The 20217-nt window shown below is 36.0% G+C and overlaps 1 protein-coding gene across 1 annotated transcript in view; it reads right to left on the bottom strand.

Annotated features, from left to right (window-relative positions):
• SYT10 (synaptotagmin 10) overlaps nt 1-20217 on the bottom strand; it is a gene marked incomplete at both ends in the record, with an annotated part of 70330 nt that overhangs the window by 36856 nt on the left and 13257 nt on the right. The window contains 2 exons of the mRNA XM_082849746.1: nt 1302-1869; nt 14545-14902. Coding sequence (XP_082705872.1) covers nt 1302-1869; nt 14545-14902 — 926 coding nt within the window. The remainder of the gene's footprint in view (nt 1-1301; nt 1870-14544; nt 14903-20217) is intronic.

A 20217-nucleotide genomic window follows, 5' to 3' on the forward strand; every position in this document is an offset into this window, starting at 1 on the left:
CCCCAATGTGCCTTTGAAATATAATCCAGTTTGTTTCCTAATAGATTATCATAGTGGAGACCATGAAATAAAAACCCAATAATGAAAATTTAATAACCCTAAATACTGGTTGTACTTAGTAAAACATTAATAAAGGGAAAATACAAAAGGAGCTATTTTGCATTTTAAAAAGTTTTCTTATTTTTTAAATAATCCCTGTCACTGTCCAAAACTTCAACATTTCTAGTTTATAATTTGTGGTAAAACTTAGACAAAAGATGTTAAGACAACCTGGTAGTAAAAAATTAAATGCCTTCATTTAAAAACTAATAAATGAAAAAATTTAGCAATCTAACCTCCAAAGAGACCAGTTCCCTAATTGTGTTTCTCTAATTCTATTCTGGACAAATAATCTTGAATAAAAAAGAGATTTATGTATAGAGAATGCAACAAATTTTTAGTCTAAAAAAATTTATGCCTAATTCAAATGTCCAACAAAAAAAGAATGGTTAGGAAAATGGATCATATATTTAAACATCATGTACTAAAACATATATAGCACAAAAAAAGTGAGTGTGAAAAAATTTAAACTTGGTTTGATCTTAATTATTTTAAAACATTCATAGAAAAAAAAGTAGAAAGAAATATGCCAAGTTTTTACATATAATTCATGGCATTATGGATTATTTAATTTTATGTTTTTTACCCTGTTTCTAAAATTTTCAATATTAAATTATTTTATAATCAGAAAAAGCATTTTGTAATGTAAAGTTCTAATGTAAACAATTACTTCTTGGTCATTCAGCGTTTCAAATGCTATAATCTTATCAATTCCACAAAATCTCCTGAAGGAATGGGCTGTTTTAGACCAAATCAAGGAGTTTCCAGTGGCATCAAAGTACGTTTTAGGTTTAATCTGAGGAACAAAATCATCTTAAATAATGAAAGTCAATAATAACTATGAGGAAATTGAGTGCTGATAATAGGTTACAGATAAATATTTTACAAGAGAAAAAGCCTACTATTTTTGGCAAATTACCAGAAATGTCCAATACAGTGAGGTAATGAATTTCCCCAAACAGGAAGTATAGAAACAAAGGTTAGATGTTGAAGGAAAAGATTATTTTATTTATACAATCACTAATGTTACCTACATAGTGTTAAGTGTCTGAATTATTATGTATGTATGTAATCACATACTCTGTTTGCAGGTCTTTAGGACATAAATTCCCTAATTTGTAGAACTAATGTGGGTAAAAATTAGTTTTATATATCACTGCAGGTCAAATAAAAAGGAATACATTGGTGGAATTATAACTTACTGTGGTAGCACAATGAATATCTTTCCATACTGTGGCTTCCCTGGAGAGATCAGAGGCTTCAAACAAATTATCAAAAATCACTTCCCCAATCATGTCATGTCTAGAAAATCTGTCAAAATCATACACACCGAAATGTAGTTTTCGGTTGCTTAGTTGATCATATGCTACAGGAAACTGAAAAGTTTCATCAAACACAGGATTTAAAGTTTTTCTGTGCACACGGGTCTGAAATTTCTTTTTCCTATCTGGAAGAAGATACATCTTCACGTAAGGGTCAGAAGTTCCTGTGAAGTCTTTAGCAGGGAGATCTAAGGCTTTGATAATTTTAACAACTAGAAGTTCATTTTCATAATCATACTGGAGGGTGAAGTTAAGCTTCCCACAGGTTTTGACATCTTCTTTCTTGTTGCCCTCAGAGTCAACTGATTTCTGTTTGTAGAGCTCTGGTTTTATTCTCCCAATGCTGGTTGTTGTTTCTCCTCTTTGTAAAATGGGTTCTGTGCCCATGCCAAAATCAACACTGGAAACCTGTATTTGCCTTGGTAGGTGTCTTCTGAAGGAATTGTGTCTGTACACACACACATACACACAAAATCGTTTAAGTAGATCATTTTGATGATAATGTTATATACAGTGGCATATAAACTCTACCCCACACCCAGGATAATGGGAGCATTATATCTACAGCAATAAACAGATGGATACACACACACACACACACACACACACACACACACACACACACACACGAGTTACTTTTGAAAAACCAGGAATGCAATATTCAAAGAAAAACTCTCCTAAAATTATAGAAACACCTAAAACACACATATGTACATTTTTATGAGCTTTTGGTATTTTTATGTACCATAATAAGCACAAAACTTTTAAACACAATTGTAAAGAAAGATGATTACCAAAAAAGTTCAATATTCTACAAAATGTTACCTGGGTGTATCTAGATGTAAACATTATGTAAACAAATCATTCAGATGGCTGATTTCTTTTCATCTGGATATTTTGGTCTTATGAATTTCCCATTTTAGTGATGACAATATTAAAAAACATAAGTCCACATATTCTTATGCTGTGTTATTTCTAATACTTAAGATAACTAGATGAATGTGTATTTTTCAAAAGAATATATAGTTTGACAGAAAAAAATGAGTACATTTTCCTTTTTTCAACATGGAGTGGGCTTCAGAAACTCTTAAGGATTAAAAGACTGTAGAATTTTAGAGTTTGGGGCTAAATAATAGTTCTTAAAATTCAAACTGAATGTCCTATACTCACTGTTACTATTTATCTCTCCAACATTTCCAGAACATTAGGTATATCAGCTTACTAATGGCTCATAAATGTGACTTGCATTAAGATCTGCTTCTCATAGTTTCTCCATGATTTCTAGCGTGAGCTATGTCAACTTATGTGTTTCCTCAAGGTCTGGTTCCAGGTCTTTTGTTCTTTTCTCTTCTCAATCACTCCATCAGACTAATAATCAGTTTTGGGGCTATAATTACTACCTTTAATCTGGTGATTCCCTAGATATATCTCAGATAGACAAAATCCTAGTTCCATATCTCTTTGTCTTGAAGGGGGATTTCTAAACAAATGTCCTAATTTTGCCCCAAACTCAAGCAAACTAATTATTTTCTCTATTTTGCTTTCAAACCAGTTCACTCTTCCACAATCTCTGACAATAGCTCTAACATTTTTGTCAGTCACTTATGCTTGGAATCCTGCATTATGCTTGTTTGAATCACTTTTCCTTTATTTCATGGGATTTGCTTAATTTTCTAAGTCCTGTTGATTTTTTGCTTTGAGACATCTCATATAATTGTCCATTCTACTCTATTTCCATTGCTATTTGGTCCATATCCTCATCATCTCATACTTTGCTTTCTACAGTAGCCTTCAGCTTGACTTTCCTTCTTTCATCTCTCTCTTAAATTCAATGTCTCTCCAGCACTTACTTCAAAATCCTTTATGCTTGTTGTTATACCTTTTTCCACTTGATCATAATTGAAAAATTATTTCTATATAAAGAAACAAACTAGGATAACTTTATCTCAGATGAGGGAATAAGCTCCTAATTAAAACTATACTGAATTTAAGACCCAATATTTTAGTTTCAGTATCTAAGTGAGTATATATGTAAAAGTCTTTACTAAGTTACTTAAAGCTTGAAGTGATCTGTTTCCCCAGATTGATCCTCAGATTGATCCCATTTTAATGCACTGAACATGCTATGAAATGTATTTTGATCCTGAATCTATTCCAGATATACAAGATCAGAGGCTTAAATTAGGGTCAGGGAACCATCAGGGAACATTTAACAAATAATAAGAATTTAGAAAGGAATACAGGTAGTATGTGTCGCTGTGAATTATTAAAGAGGTCTAGTATAATCCAGTTAATACATTCAATATTCTTAAGAGATTTAGAATATTTTACTAAACAATCTAATATTTCTGCCAAAATCACTTTCACTTATGCAACAATTTTAAATTATTTTTTTTATTTTTGTGAGCAAAAAGCCCCCAAGAAATTAATTCCTTTTTTTAAAATAAATTGATCCATAATTTCACCTCCCTAATGCTTTTCAACATAATATAATTTAAGCTTCTATCCTCTCCCTAAAAATTCAATAATTTATTTCTTATGCCACTGAATCTAAATGGGCAGCTGTAAAGCCCCTTCTACCAAGAATCAAAAAGCAGTAACATTTTTGTTCTAGTAAGCCAGTGCCCTAATTATAGAGTAAATAGTTCATGTTTTAAGTCACAGTTTAGCTAGTCAGTTAAGAGAAGCTTTAATTATTACAATGTTAAACTATTGCCATGACAACACAGATCCTCTTTATCTTCTTGAATTTTTTTTTCTCTTTTGGAATGACAGTGGTAAGTGTCTATTTAGTCTCACACAAATACCAACCAATTAAAGTACAGGCCATTTGACTGTTACAGACCACACTCTTACCCTTCAAACCTAGGAAGGCACCGCATAAGTACTTTTCCAGATGGAGAAGGAGAAACTTTTCCCACCCTACCTGAAACATCTGAGAGTAACTACTAGATATAGTCAATATTATCTGATGCCATAGGAATAAAATGTATTAATATGGTAATTTTCAAATATTTTTTTCACCAACAGATCCTTTCTTTCAAACAAAATCAGAGACCAGAAGTTCAACACGTACGGACAGAGTTGCTTTGGTTAATGTGTGAGTAGAGTCCTGGAATCTCACTGGAAACCGTGCCAAGTTTTCCACACTACCCAGGAGAAAGCGCTTGAAGAGCATTACACTGAGATGAGATTAAAAAAATACTGGACTGAAATCAGACTATAGTTTGGTCTCAGCCTCCCTATGGAGTAACAGCAACTTTGGGCAAGTCACTTCACTTTTTTGATGTGTACTTTCCTCATCCATAAAACCATCCTTTCACAGTTGTGAAGGTCAAATGAGATATTACAGATAACTTTGAAACCTACCATTTTTCATACTGCTAATAATTATCATTAGAGTTTAGGACACATGGAGCTGAAGGGCAAATGCCATAATGAACTCTCTGGTTCTGACAATCTCAAATCTAGGTTTCCTGTTTGGGGATACAGAGTTGGCACAAAGTCATTCTTGTGTGAGCCTGTCCTGGTCTACCACCCTGGACAACAGATTCCCTCTGACTCTCACTTCTCAGCTGCAGCAGTTCTTTCTTCCTTAAGTGGGAAACCTATGTCCTCCTACTCTTACTTGCAGTGTCTTTACTAACTATTAAATTTATCTTAGGTACTGCTTGAGAAATAAGAGGTGTGTTTTATTTGTGTTTTATTTGTTTATTCAATATATTTACAAGGAGTTCATCTCTCTTTGTTTTAATATTAATAATATTTATATAGGAAACTATCACCATATATTAAAAGTTGTAACCCTGTTTTATAGCTAAGGAGGCTCAAATAATAAGACTAAATTAATTTTCTGGTAAACAAAGTTTTCATCTTTATTTGCTTCCTATTTTTTCCATTCAATTTGAAACAATGACAAGAGTGACTCATTCAGCACAAAAATATCTGAGCATATACCATGCAGGGCACTACATATATGAAGGCAGACTAAGTTGTATAATATACCACAAGGAATTTTTGAAATTAATTCATTGTCTGATGTCAGCACAATCCTCTATATCTTTAATCTCTTCTTTAAATGTTCTTCTCACATTATTGCTTAGTAGAAGCCTGATTCTTCCCCAAGGACAGTTTGCTCTGTGCCCCTCTCATGTGGTGGTTGATATTTTTGCAATAATCCTTGTTCCATTGGTCCTAGAAGTGAAGTTGTCCATTCCTCTTGTCCTTCATTACCACATTCACATCATTCTCCCTGAATACACCACTCCAGGCTCTAAAACTCAAGTCAACAGATCATATCCCCATTACCACTTATTGTTAGTCATTTACTAATACTCAAATCACTCCCTTTAAAGTGATTTTAATCACTTGGTTCACTAACTCTCTTTGACAATGTTTTTGCTTCGATTCCTAGCAGTGAACAAGTTTCTTCCAACTACTTGGCCTCTAGGTTCTTTTAATTTCTCTCCTCTAATGATGTTCTCTATTTACCTCAGTTACTACCATGTGCATAGCCAGATTTCGTCATTATTATTAGCTGCAAACTCTCCACAACCCCAATTTCACACATGCTTCTCTCTGAGCAACACCGCCTTCCAGCTCACACCCTCTTATACTCCAATTCAAATAACTTTTCCAACTCACAAGAACCTCCAATACATTGATTCTATCACTATTTCATAATCCCTAGTTCCTTGATGTCACTTTTCCCTCTTTATCCAGTTTCATTTCCATTGTTAATCAATAGAGCCACTCTCACACATACATTCCCAATTCTCTTGTTGCTCTCTACCTTCTTAGTTGCAGGGCAAAACCACAGTCCTGGTTGAATTCAACTTTCCATCATTTCTATACCTGTACCTGTGCAAGTGAATACAACTAGAGAAGAACATAAAAGAACTCTCAATGTTCCATTTTAAATTCATGACCACATTCCTCATTAAACCCTAACACTGAACAGCAAACCATTCTCCCTCTCAATCTGCTAGATTCACAAGACTATTTCACACCTTCTCACCTTTCTTCAAACCTCTAACACCTTCCTCATTCCCAATCTCAATTAATGACCTTACTTCCTATTTCACTAATGAGGTTGAAGCAAAGAGCAGAAATCTTCCACCTCATCAACCCTGTTATCAGCATCTGTATCTACATATTTTACCTTTCTGATATGATTAATTACCCATGCTATTATCTAAAGCCAATCCCTCCACTTGTATATTAAATCCCATTTTCTCTCATGTCACCTTCAAGACTGCTCCTCTTTGCTTCCTGCATTATTAAGTCTGCCTCTTTGCTGGATTATTACCATCAGCACAAGAGGATACTGTTATTTCTGCTATCTTATAGGAACCTTCCATTCACTCTACTTCCTCTCTCTGTACTGCTGTTTCTCTAGCACATTTGCAGCAAAACTCCTTGAAAGAGTTGAGGATAGTACATCCACTGTCCAATTTATCTTCTCCCGTTCTATATAAACTCACTCTAACTAGTTTTTCACATACCAATTCTGACATAATAGCTCTTGAAAATGTCAATAATGTCTCCCCGACATTGCTAAACTCAGCGGTCAATCCATGGTCCTCACCCCACTTGACCTTACAATAGTCACCTGACAGTTAATCACTCCTGATTGTTTACATACTCTCTTCACTTGGCTTTCAGGTTATACCCTCCTGGTCTTCCTTCTTCTTTACTAGTCTCGACTTCTCAGTCTACAATGCTGTTCCTGATGTCTTAATATTGGAGTACTTCTGGGATTCATCTCTGGTTTTCTCTTTCTTATCTACACTCACCTCTCTGATGATATCATCTCCTGGCTTTGAACACCATCTCTATGTGGACTCCAAGTTTACGTATGTTTCGCAGATTCTCTCCAGAATTCCAGAGTTATTATCTGGTTGCTTACTCAATTTTTCCACTAAGATTTCTAACAAAATCCTTAAACACAACAGTTCCATATCTCCTGTTTTGGGCTCCCAAACTCACTCCATTCACAGCCTCATGTTTATCAATTTTATCTTTCCAGACGCTCAGGCCAAAACATGCAGTCATTCTTGACTCCTCTTTTCTTACTCATATGCCCAAGTTAATGTGTCATAGTCTGTTTGTTCTATCTTCAAAGTATATCCTGAATTCAGTCAGGGTATAGATATATATATCCATCATTAACTACCATCTCCTTGCTCTGAACCAACATCACTTCTGGCCTGGATTACAGCCTCCATAGTGTTCTTTCTGCTTCTATCCTTTTGCCTCCTTCAATGTATATACCCAAAACAACAGAGTAATCCTTTCAAAACAAGTTAGATCATGGCACTCCTCTGATTAAAAACTCTCTGGTGGCTTTGCATGTTACTCAGAGTAAAAGCCAAAAGTGGTTTGGGTCCTACTACCTCTCTGATTTTTCTCCTAGCATTCTCCACCTGGTTCTCTCTGCTACACCTACACTGGCTTCCTTGCTATGGTTGGGACACAAAAGGCAGATTCCACCTTCAGGACGTCTGCAGTGGTTCCCTTCTCCACAAGGAAAGTTCTCCACAAACACCAGCATGGACCACCCTTCCATCTCCTCATTCAGACCTACCAACCCCTTTATTTTGCACTATTATTTTCTACAGAACTTATTATCTTCTAAAACATCATGTAACTGACTTAGTTATGTTGTTTGGTTCCTCTCCACAAGAATGCAGGTAGGGAATTTTGAGTTTTGTTCCCTAATGTGTATCAAATGTCTAGAAAAATGCCTGGCACATAACAAGTGTTCTATAAATACTGTTGAATAAATAAGTCAAAAATTTTCCCTGAAGAATTTAGCCATATGACTAACAATCCAATCATAATAAAAGCTGTTTCGAGAAAAAACTGGTTTTCTTCTCAATTATGCAATGTAATGCTTAAAATTAATTTAAGTAACTTATCTTTATTCTATTCAAAGAATTGACAGGAAACTTGTTTTTAATCGTAATTAAGGAAAGGAATGTTCTTATTCTGTAAATACTTGTCCCTTGGCCTTTCACCATGTTAAAAAAAAGGTTTACAAATCATAACAAGAGATGATAAGCAATTGCTTTTGATCCAGCATATATTTAAAGGAATAGAGTATGAAGTAATTAGGTTGGTAGTTTTTGATCTACAAATAAAGTTCTGAGAACATAATATTTTATATTAAAGAAAAGAAGTAATATAAAATGAAGCCTAAATTTAAAAAAACTCAGAATAACTACTTGTCAGAATAATAAATCCAAGAATATTCTGTTTGGTATTGCTAGGTCCCTATAAGGTCTTTTGACCTTAATTATGTATTCTAGCTCTAAATTTCTATGCTCAATTTGTCATTTAGGCCTTCCCTTACTTGGAAGTATGTTGCTGGCTATCATGAGCCTCTCTCCTAGAGAGGTCAGCTAGGATTTGAAGAAAAATGTTGTAGTCCTCCAACTGAGTTGACCTACCACCCTGGGTCCCTCCTTCTGTTCCTCCACATCTCCTTGAGCATACTGTAAAGAGTGTATTGAAATCACTTGTTTCAGATGTACCTTCCAATCCCCAACCCTTCTACTAGTAGTCTTTATAATAGCATAACTAAATATTATTAATCTTTTCATGAATTTCATAATAAACACATGCTGGGATTCAAGAAATGTCTGTTGGAGTTTGTATGAAATAATTTACTACAAGATTCTTGTGACTAATAAAAGTCAACTTCCCAAGAATTATTTGTACTATGAAGAAGAAGGTCCTAATCAATTTATAATTAGTGCTTGTAAAGAGGAGATAATATTTATCAGTGCCAGAAAACAAACTCTCCAAGTTTGAATACATTTTATAAGGTTTTATCTCTGACCTTGGATCAAAGAGTCACCCCATTTCAGAAGTTAGTTTATATACCAAACACATATGTTTCATAGCGGAGATTATTTAACCACCTCAAGCACCGGCACAGCATGTTTTATGAACTTTTATTTCAAGGAGTTAGATCTCAGGTTCTCTATTGTTCTGGCCAAGCACTGCTTCTTGATATCCTAGCTGGTTAAATACTATTTAAATTCTTCCTTTGTGTAACATCTTGTCTTCCACTCCTTACAGTATCTTGGAATGAAAATTGCAATTTTTGCTATCTTTTGAGAAGGACTTAACTTTTTAAAAAATCTCAAAGAAAACTATGCACTCTAGTATTATATATTTTTATGTAATTCTTCATTTCTCTTTTAACAATCTACATTGAGTGCTCTTTCTGACTTTATGTGTGATGATATTAAGAATTACTTTTCTAAACAACCATAGCTAATTGTAAATCCATCAGCACATATGAGTCAATGATTTCTTTCCATGTCATGCTTTTGTTCATGTTCAAATGGATCTGTCACTAGGTTTCCAAATTATTTTCAGTAGGTACTTAGAATCCTCTCTAACAGTGGCTAACCTACATAATTTCTCATCCTCAACAAATATTTTGCTGCTTACAATTCACCTCATTTCACACTATTAATGAATGCACAGAAAATAGGTCCTTATACTCATCCTTGGGAGTATACCATCATTAACCTTCTCCTAATATTAGCACTGTTTATCTCACCATCTGATGCTGTCTTTAAAGGAGCAAAGCAAAGTGGAGAGATCATCAGTCAATCCAAATCACTCACTTGATGCTTATTATGCACCTACCCAGTGAAGAAATTAGGAGCACATTAAAGTGGGTTATACAGACTTGTTCTTTGAGAAATTAACATCTCAGGTCTGGCACACAGCTAGAGCTCAACATTAAGAAAATAAATAATTGCTAGACTGTAGCTATGGCTTTAGAGGACAATAGCTTATAATTGGACAGAAAAAGATGCATTTTCCTTAAAGATCTTATAGTGGATAAAAAAGAGTTTATCATTCTAGACAAGGGAAGCAGCATAAGCAAAAGCACACAGGCAGAGAGTTGAGGTCTACAGGAGGATGATAAAAAGACCAAGCACCCTTCTAACTGGCAACCATGAAAGATCCATTTGGATAGATAAAATGAAGTCATCAAATTCATTTACTGATTTTTTTAAAATTCAACAAATATACCCTGAGTTCCTACAGTGCTTTGTCTAGGTATCAAGATCAGTACAGAAATAAAATTGGCAGGTTTTCTGCCTAAGAAGGCAGTGTAGAGCTATATGTGTGGGGCAGTATAGACTCAAAATGTTATAAGATTTTTATCATGCCTGAACTACTATATTACTTTCAAAATAGATGCCTTTTTCTATGGTCTGTCCTACAAACTGTTGTCAAATTAATTTTCCTAAAACACAGCTCTTTATCCAAAGGACTCTTCTGCTGCAAATATTTTTGACAGGACAGACCTTGAACAATTTTGGCCATGATTCCAAGGCCTCCTCAGACTTTAATTCCAGCTGACTTTATCTTCCATTATTCCTCCACTGACATCTATTTTCTGATCAAGGCAACGTACCTGCTGTTTTCATGATAAGATTTGCTGTTCTGTGTCTTTTCACATAAAATATTTCCATCTGGAATGCATACCCTTTTCCAATTGTCTTTATGTGAATTCCTAGTTTCCTTTGGTCTCAGTTTAATGGGACTTCTCCATGCCTCAGCTAAAAATGATTTTTCTAATTATCTTAATTCCACATTCTCCACCACATAGTTTGCACTTGTAGTTCCTTATATTGAAGTTGGTATCTTATCTCTCTGCATTATGTTGTGGATTTTTTTCCAGTTCACTAGAGTTTGCAGAGTGGACAGAGTATGTAGAATACACTGACTATACCTAAAAGTTATATCTGCTGACTGTATCTACTGAGTAAGGCTATTGGATGAATCAACAGTCAATCAAGACAGATGTGAGAATAATGTTAATAATAAGAAAAACACAGACGTCTGTTGGGTTGTTTGGCTGCCAGCAGGCTGATGGGGCCGAATGTCCGGGTATTTGAAAAGGAAGATGAGAACTTGGGAAATGTGGCAGTTTCCAGCAATGCTGTTAACTAATCAAGATGCTGCTTAAGAATAGTGACAAATAAAACTTGAGAGGATATGTCATTTATTGTCTGAGCCAAATAAAATGGAGTCCCAACACCAGACTAGAGCTAGGATATATTAATAAGGTGAGGAAACCAAGCATTAAAGTTAAATTTACTGTGTGTGCGTGTGTGAGTGGTGGGGTGGTGGGCAGGGGGCGGTTCTGATTTGCTAGACCTCAATGAAAAGTTAGCATTTGAGCAGAATAATCTGATTTATAATGATGTGCCCTGGATCTCTCTGTCTGCATAATAAACTCAGCAATTTCCCCTTCCTCTCTATATAAAGGTAATTTTTAGTATGATGAAGTAATTATATAGATGAGGGGTTTTGAGAACTAGGAATAATCAAGTTTTCTACAAGGAATTCATACCAAGGCCAAATAGATTAAACTCATGACCCTTGTTATTCATGATAATCACATATAATTCCACATTTCTAACTGAGCAGAATGAGCAGGAAGTGGCCCTCATTCTCCAACCTCCAAACTACCTGTCCGCAGCAGACTTTAACAATCTTTGGTTGCAAAAATCCATATTCCCTTGGCTTTAACTCTTAAAACATGTTCCATCAATCTGGATAAATCTGAATTCTAACTTTCACAAGCTGCATGGCTTTAGGCAATTTTTAAACTCTTTCTGGGCTTCAGTTAACTCACAAGTAATGGGGATAATTAATAATACTTCATACAGGCTGGCAGAGGATTATCAGGAAGGATGCCTGGCACAGTGACTAAATTGCAGGCACTCAAAAACAATACTTTTTTTTCTTCCTTCTTCAGCCACTCATAAACAAGGAAATTCAAAGAGGTCAATGAAATTATATCAAAGTTCTAGCAGAACTATGAATTTGTATTCCACTTTTTCTCTTAAGAAAATATGAGATGTACATGTACAATCCAATTTTTAAGATTGAGAGAAAAGTTTTTTTTCTGATTTCTTCAATTTCATGCAATAACTGAGAAATCCAGGGCTAAAATGACCTGTTGTCATTCCCTATTGCATTTCATTTCTAGAAACCAATTCTGCAACCAAAACCAAGTCTTCACACATGTGTTCTCAGTATGTATTCTTTCATTCTCCCCTAGCTAGGGATAATCAGATAAGCTGTATGTTTACATTCAGCAAATAATATTTTGGAGATAGTACTTCATTTTTCTGAGGTTTCCAAAAAAAAATCTGCACAAAGAAAGGCAAGCTATTTTCATAGCTTACCTCAATTTGTCTTCATTAATTGAGTGTCCTTATGTAGGGTGCATTTATCAACTAAAAGAGTTGAATAATTCTGAATACTAAGTTGATATATAGTCATAGCCATTATCAATATTTTAAAAAAATGTTTTGTAGGTTAATTGAACATTTTTACCCTGAAATTTCTGGGTATGTTAAGGTTTTATTAAATACCATAGTTGGCCACAGTTTTCAGTTCTGATAGTAACGACAATCAAGTAACCAACCACATGAGATAATTTTGAAGCAGTTTTTCCTATAAATATGAAGAAGTGACACATGGGATAACTATTTTATAGTTAAATATCCATAAATAAATTTAAATGAATGTATACTGGATTATAAAAATGAACCCAAATGCAGTGCTCAGGAAAACTTGTCAACATAATAACTAAATATGAGGCATACCTTGGTTATAAAATTTAAATAGCTCAGAAAAGTATAAGACCTCCATCCATCCTCCTTACCCCAAAGTTTCTCATCCCCGAAGTAACAATTATTCTTACTCATCCTCTGGAATTTATTTCAGAAAGAAGACAAGTTATTTATAGATACAATCCTTTTTTATTTTATAAAAGATATATTGAATATTCTTTCAATCCTAGTAGCCCATGAAGTTTTTCAACTTGATAGATTTCCAAACCCACAAAAAGTATGTCATGTCAGAAAGCTTGGATGCATCTTTGATTTAGAGAAGTAGGAAGGTAAGATTAGGAAGTCAATCAGTTAGCAGAAAACAGCACTCACCCCCATTGCTATTGATTTTTACCCTGTCCTAGTGTAAAACTAGTTGCTACTTCTGGGAATCAGAGAAACACTGCTACTAACATGTTTTTCATGTTAAAGATTGAAGACCATACTTAGTAGAAAAAATGTTTTTTCACAAGAATCTTTTTCCCTTTACAGTTAACACAGTTCAATACACACCACAGCAAATTATTTTCCTTCAAGCAAACTTCTGCTGATTTTTCCAGGATGAGTTAAAATGCACTTCCTTAAAATGTATCTCCTTAAGGAGGTCTCCCTCTTCCTTCCTTTCATGTACACGCCTTGCTATGCTCGATATTCACCAAAGCTCTTGTGGAACTTACCATACTCTCACCAGTATAAGAGTTTGGTCTATGTGAGTTCAAATAAGCAATGAAATTTTCCAGCAGTTTATGGGGTAGGTGCTAAACAACTGTAGACGAAACATTAGTCTCTGTTACTCAGTTTTGACTGTGAACTTGTGGATGATTTCATGAAACGCATTGCAAATGGCTGTTTTCTTGATATTTATTGGTTGTTTTAAACTAAATTGAAAGACTGCAAATAGCAATGATCAAACAATGATATTTCAAAGGAAAAAGTCAATAAATAATAATCTCGGGCTTCCCTCGTGGCACAGTGGTTGAGAGTCCGCCTGCCGATGTAGGGGACACGGGTTCGTGCCCCTGGTCTGGGAGGATCCCACGTGCCACGGAGCGGCTGGGCCCGTGAGCCATGGCCACTGAGCCTGGGCGTCTGGAGCCTGTGCTCCGCAACGCGAGAGGCCACAGCAGTGAGGGGCCCGTGTACCACAAAAAAAAAAAAAAATCTCTAATTAGATGATTTTAATGAAAGCTCAAATTCCAGTAAGCCCCTTTCATGGTACTGCTCTCTGTTTGGCTTCTTTGTCCTTAATTTCTGTCTCTTCATCCCTATTTATTCTGTCCTGCCAATTCCCTCCTTATTCTATTATCTGTTTCCTGTGTCTTTCTCATTCTCCTGTTTGTCTTTTCTTTTCTCCTTTCCCACCTCAGTTTTTCTCTTAGAAAATCACATACAACACACACACACACACACACACACACACACACACACACCCCACAAATAGTTTTATATATTTGATCTTTCCTTACCGGGATGAAGATGTAGGCTCAGTAGTTTGTCTTTGCACACGTGCGTGTTTAATTAAATGTTCTGTTAAAGCAGTTTGGACTTCTGCTGGGATATCAGGGGAAGTGTGGCTGATTTTTATTGCAGGCTCAATAGCTTTTAGTGCTGGTTCTCCATTTTCTTTAACCTCTTTTTTCTCTTCAGTCTCAAAAACTTCAGTGGGAGCACTTGACATGCTCTGTGGAAGGGTACTGACATTGGAAGTCACAGGTTTGCTCTTCCAGCAAGGCCAGCACAACTTCCAGAAGACAAAAAGTGAAACAACCAACAAGGCCAGGCCACAAAAGCTGACAACAACTGCTAACAGGCTGACTGAAATATCTGGAAAAAATTACAATGTAAAGAAATATTAAGTCATTGATAGTGTATGTAATAGGGCAGCAACAGTGGGATAATTTGATATTATGGTTATTATTAATAGTTTGCTGATTTAGAGTTTCAAAAATTTACTTTTAAGTATCTTTGTAGGGAGGAAATATTAATAATTATGTTTGGAAATTCTCAAAGGAGACAAAAATTTCTTTCCCAGAAAGTTTCCAATTGTATACAAGAAAAGCATGATATGTACATATCATTTCCAAGTATAGTACAAACATTCCAAGAGTTTGCAAAATGAAGGTTAGCTACATGCAACCTGCCTTGAAGTCATGAAGCTTAAGATGCTCTGAAACTGTATACAACTAGAAAGGCTTCTGTTTGCTTCATGTTGGATCTAAAGATGCAACCTTCTTACTCTCTAAGCAGGTAATGTTAAATATTTGTATAAATTGCTTTCTATGGTGTAAATGAGAATAACACATTACTAATAGAGAACGGGTACACAATTATTTGTATTTTCAAACTCCATAGGTCCTTTCTAATAAGCTTTCATGCTCCTAATTTCTAAAGTCCAAAATTGGTTGATGATTTCTTATCTAAGTATCTTTAAAATATTCTTATTTAAAAATAATTACAAGGACTTCCCTGGTGGTGCAGTGGTTAAGAATCTGCCTGTCAATGCAGGGGACACGGGTTCAAGCCCTTGTCTGGGAAGATCCCACATGCCACGGAGCAACTAAGCTTGTGTGCTACAACTACTGAGACTGTGCTCTACAGCCCATGAGCCACAACTGCTGAGTCTGAGTGCCACAACTACTGAAGCTCTTGTTACTAGAGCCCATGCTCTGCAAGAAGAGAAGCCACCGCAATGAGAAGCCCATGCACTGCAATGAAGAGTAGCCCCCTCTCCCTGCAACTAGAGAAAGCCCATGCGCAATAATGAAGACCCCAATGCAGCCAAAAATAAGTAAATTAATTAATTTTTTGAAATTAAAATAATTACAAAATTAATATATGCTTACTATGTAAAATAATTAAAAGGGATATAGTAAAAAAAAAAGTTAATGATTGTATAAATAAACAAATGGCAGAGAAGAAACAAATCTCTCATACAAAAGCATGCCAAAAAATTTATGTGGATATTCTGCCCTCAAGGAAGTGGAGCATAGCTCTCCACTCCTTAACTGTGGGATGCACAAAGTGACTTTCTCCTAAAGAGTACTTGTATGGCAAGGGGCAAAAACGATGTAACTTTACACAGAAGAAATCTGAAAAATACTAACCTCACCCAGGTGATCAAAGGGAACATCAACAGTGACAAATCATGTTAATACCCTTGATAGGATGTGATGAATATGGCACTTTATCTTTGTGGTCTTCCTCCCCAAACCAACAACCTGAATCTAATCATGAGAAAAACAGAAGACAAATTCCAGTAGAGGGACATTCTACAAAAAAACACCAATGTTGTCCATAAAAAAGGAAGTCTGAGAAACTGTCATAACCCGGAGACTAAGGAGACATTACAACTAAATGCAATGTGGTATCCTAGAGGGAATCCTGGAGTTAAAAAAAAAAAGGACATTAGGTAAAAACTAAGGAAATCTGAATAAAGTATGGACTTTAGTTAACAGTGTATCAATATTAGTTCATCAACTGTAACAAATGTACCATACTGATGTAAAATGTTAATAATAGGAGAAACTGGGTGTGGGAAATATGGGAACTCTGTAGTATTTTCCTAAATTTTTCTGCACATCTACAATTGTTTTAAAAAGTAAAAGCATTAAAAAATGTTAAGAATATCCCCCTACCCACTTCCATTTTCACCTTCCTAAAATAACCAATGTTAGCAACCTGGTGTTATAGCACTCTTAAAGTTTGGAAGACCAAATAGATTTCCCATGAGGGGAAATTTTTCTAGATTTAGATAACCTTATACTTTTCTTTTACAACTTTGTTTAGCATCAGTGCCAAATATGAAACCAATTTCTTTTGTTTCTTTGTTTTAAATAAAGATGTTAGAAATATGTTATATGCTGAATTGTGTCTGTCCCTTCATCCCCTCCAAATTCATAAGTTAAAGTCCTAAACCCCAGTACCTCAGAATGTGTATTTGGAGATAGAGGCTTTTAAATTAGTAATTAAGGCAAAATTAGGTCATATGGATGAGCCCTAACCCAATATAACTGGTGTCCTTATAAGAAGAGCAGATAAAGACAAAGACAGTCACAGAAGGAAGACCATGTGAAGACCCAGGGAGAAGGCAGCCATCGACAAGACAAAGAGAAGAGGACTCAGAAGAAATCAACCCTCCTGACACCTTTATCTCAGACTTCTAGCTTCCAAAACTCTGAGGAATAAGGTTCTGTTGTTTAAGCCACCCAGTCTGTAGTACTTGATTATGGCAGCCCTAGAAAACTAAAGAATAAATCCAATTTCCTTTAACCACCATTGTAAATCCAGGAGGTCCCACCCCTCCTACAAAGCAACCACTAACCCCCGTTTGGTGTGTGTCTGTCCAGCCCAAGCACTAATAAAAACAAATATCTCTTAAGTAACTATAAAATATAGAATTATTTAATACAATTTTTTAATATAAATGGCTACTGCATATTTCTTTATTCAGTTTGCTTTTTTTTAATTCAACAATACTTGAGGTCTAACTTCATGTCACAGCATTCCATAATACTTCATCATGATGGATATTTGGATTATGCCCACTGTTTGCTATTACAACATAGCTACAATGAGCATCCTTGTACTCTTGTCCCTGTGCATATTTGTGAATATTTATCTAAAGTAAATATCTAGAAATAGAACCACAGGGTCACATGTTACACACATTATTTAGCTTTACTAGGTATTTCCAAAAAGAACCCCAGACTGACTAACAAAAAACATCATATAAGTTTACTAGTTCCTACAATTTCAGAGAAATATTGTTGTATTTTAATTTTCACTGACCTGATGGGGAAATGATAGGTTGTTTATTTCTCTGATTAGTGAGATAAAATGGTTCTGGTTAAACTCTCAATTTGTAGCTGATGGAAATCCATTAAGAAATTGAAATAATTCCAAGTTTTTATTGCTACTTAATTATAAGAATAAAAATTAATTTTGACATGCTATGATACATAGACACTAATATTTTCCTTTATTTTTCAATTGCTAGCTAAAGCTACATTGAATATATTTTCCATTTATATTCCATTGGTGAGGAATGTGTGATCATATTTTATATTTTGTAGTTTATTTTTACATTTTAAAATTATCCATTAGCACCATACCTTGAGGGAAAGAGAAAAATTATAAAATGAATGTGCTTCCTGATTATTAACTACAGTTTTAAAATGGAGGAAGCCAATGATGGCTTCATAACTTTCGTGTATTTTCAGCTCCACTTACATTATATTTTTCTGGATATTTTAACTCAATTAACTTCTTCAGTGGCTAACTTCAACTCAGTTGGAGCCAAAGCCAAGATATAAGGAAACTGCAGGACAATGTGGGATAGAGGAAAGGACAGAAACAGTTTTCAGTCTATAACTGAAAATGCCCCCTGTTTTTAGGTTCTTTGACCCAGTTTCAACTTGTGTGTGTGTGGGGGGCGGAATTCCCATACCACTAACAATTGTCTGGATACCAACTGGGTGTTCTTACAGTTCAACTCAATTCTGACACCTGCCTACCAGAGGTAGCATTAGATTCCATAGGTTAAGGGTTCAGTCCTACATAACTGCCCCCCTCCCTTCTGATGCCAGTAGCAAATCCAAGTTGTTATCTGTAGTTTTCTGACCAACCGGCAAAAAATTGGAGGTTCCCACGACCCCTCCTTGGGTTTGATCAATTTGCCAGAGCAGCTTACAGAACTCAGGAAACTAATTTCTTTACCAGTTTACTATAAAAAGATATAAGGATATATTATAAAAGGATTACCAGTTTATTATAAAAGGATATAACTCAGAAATAGCCAGATGGAAGAGATCATAGGGCAAAGTATGGGGAAAGGGCATGGAAGCTCAGAGCACAATATTCTCAAATTTCTGCATGTACAACCCAGAAGCTCTCAAACCCCATCCTTCTTGGTTTTTATAGAGGCTTCATTACATTGGCATGATTGAGTAAATAATTGGCCACTGGTGACTGATTCAACCTCCAGCCCCTTTCCCTTCTCAGGAGGTCAGCAGGGGTGGGACTGAAAGTTCCAACCCTCTAATCACATGGTTGATGCTTCTGGAAAACAGCCCTCATCCTTAGGTGGGGTCCAAAAATCACCTCATTAACCTAACAAGACATGGCTCTCATCACTAAGGAAATTCTAAGGGTTTTGGGAGCTGTGAGCCAGGAACTGTGGAAGAAGACTAAATATATATGCACAATATCACATCTCCCTTCTCACTAATGTGGTTCATAAAATACTTCATCCAAACCAAGTCACTTTTGAAAGTGAAAGGCTGTACTATCAACTGTACCAGAGTAGCGGGAATCAAGTCATATTCTGGAAACTTAGTAAATGGTCATCTTACCTCTTTTAGCCTAACATCCTTCCAAATTACCCAATCTGGTCAAATCTAAACTTTGCATGGCATTCCACAGTGTCTTTGTGATTTGACCCCTGGCTATTGATCCAACTTCATTCTTCTGCCACTCTCCTACCTATTCTCCTTCTCCTGACCACAAGTTACTCTCTCACGATTTTTGTTTGGGCTGTTTCAAATAGTTCCAGGGTGTTTTTTCCTCCTGTCTGGGTGCCTGGCAAATTTGTATTCATGCTTCAAAAACTAGATCCGGTAGTACCTCTTCCCTGAAGCTCTCTCTGCCTCCTCTGTGAACACAGCCTGAAGGGGGCTAATGCACCACAGCTAGCCAGGAGGGAGTCTGGGGAAAAGTCTGCACCTGACCAAGAGGCAAGAGACCATTGTTTCAGGGTGCGCGAAGACAGGGGACTCAGAGCGCCACCTAAATGAGCTCCAGAGAAGGGCACGAGCTGCGGCTATCAGCGCAGACCCCAGAGATGGGCATGAAGATCTAAGGCTGCTGCAGCAGCCACCAAGAAGCCTGTGTGTGAGCACAGGTCACTATCTGCACCTCCCGTCCTGGGAGCCTGTGCAGCCCACCACTGCCAGGGTCCCATGATCCAGGGACAACTTCCCCGGGAGAACACACAGTGCACCTCAGGTTGTTGCAATATCACACTGGCCTCTGTCACCACAGGATTGCCCCGCATACTGTACCCCTCCTTCCCCCCAGCCTGAGTGAGCCAGAGCTCCCTAATCAGCTGCTCCTTTAACCCTGTCCTGTCTGGGCGGGAACAG

The sequence above is a fragment of the Leucopleurus acutus genome (genome assembly GCF_964270905.1).
Source record: "Leucopleurus acutus genome assembly, chromosome: 11".
In the NCBI taxonomy this organism is placed as follows: domain Eukaryota; kingdom Metazoa; phylum Chordata; class Mammalia; order Artiodactyla; family Delphinidae; genus Leucopleurus; species Leucopleurus acutus.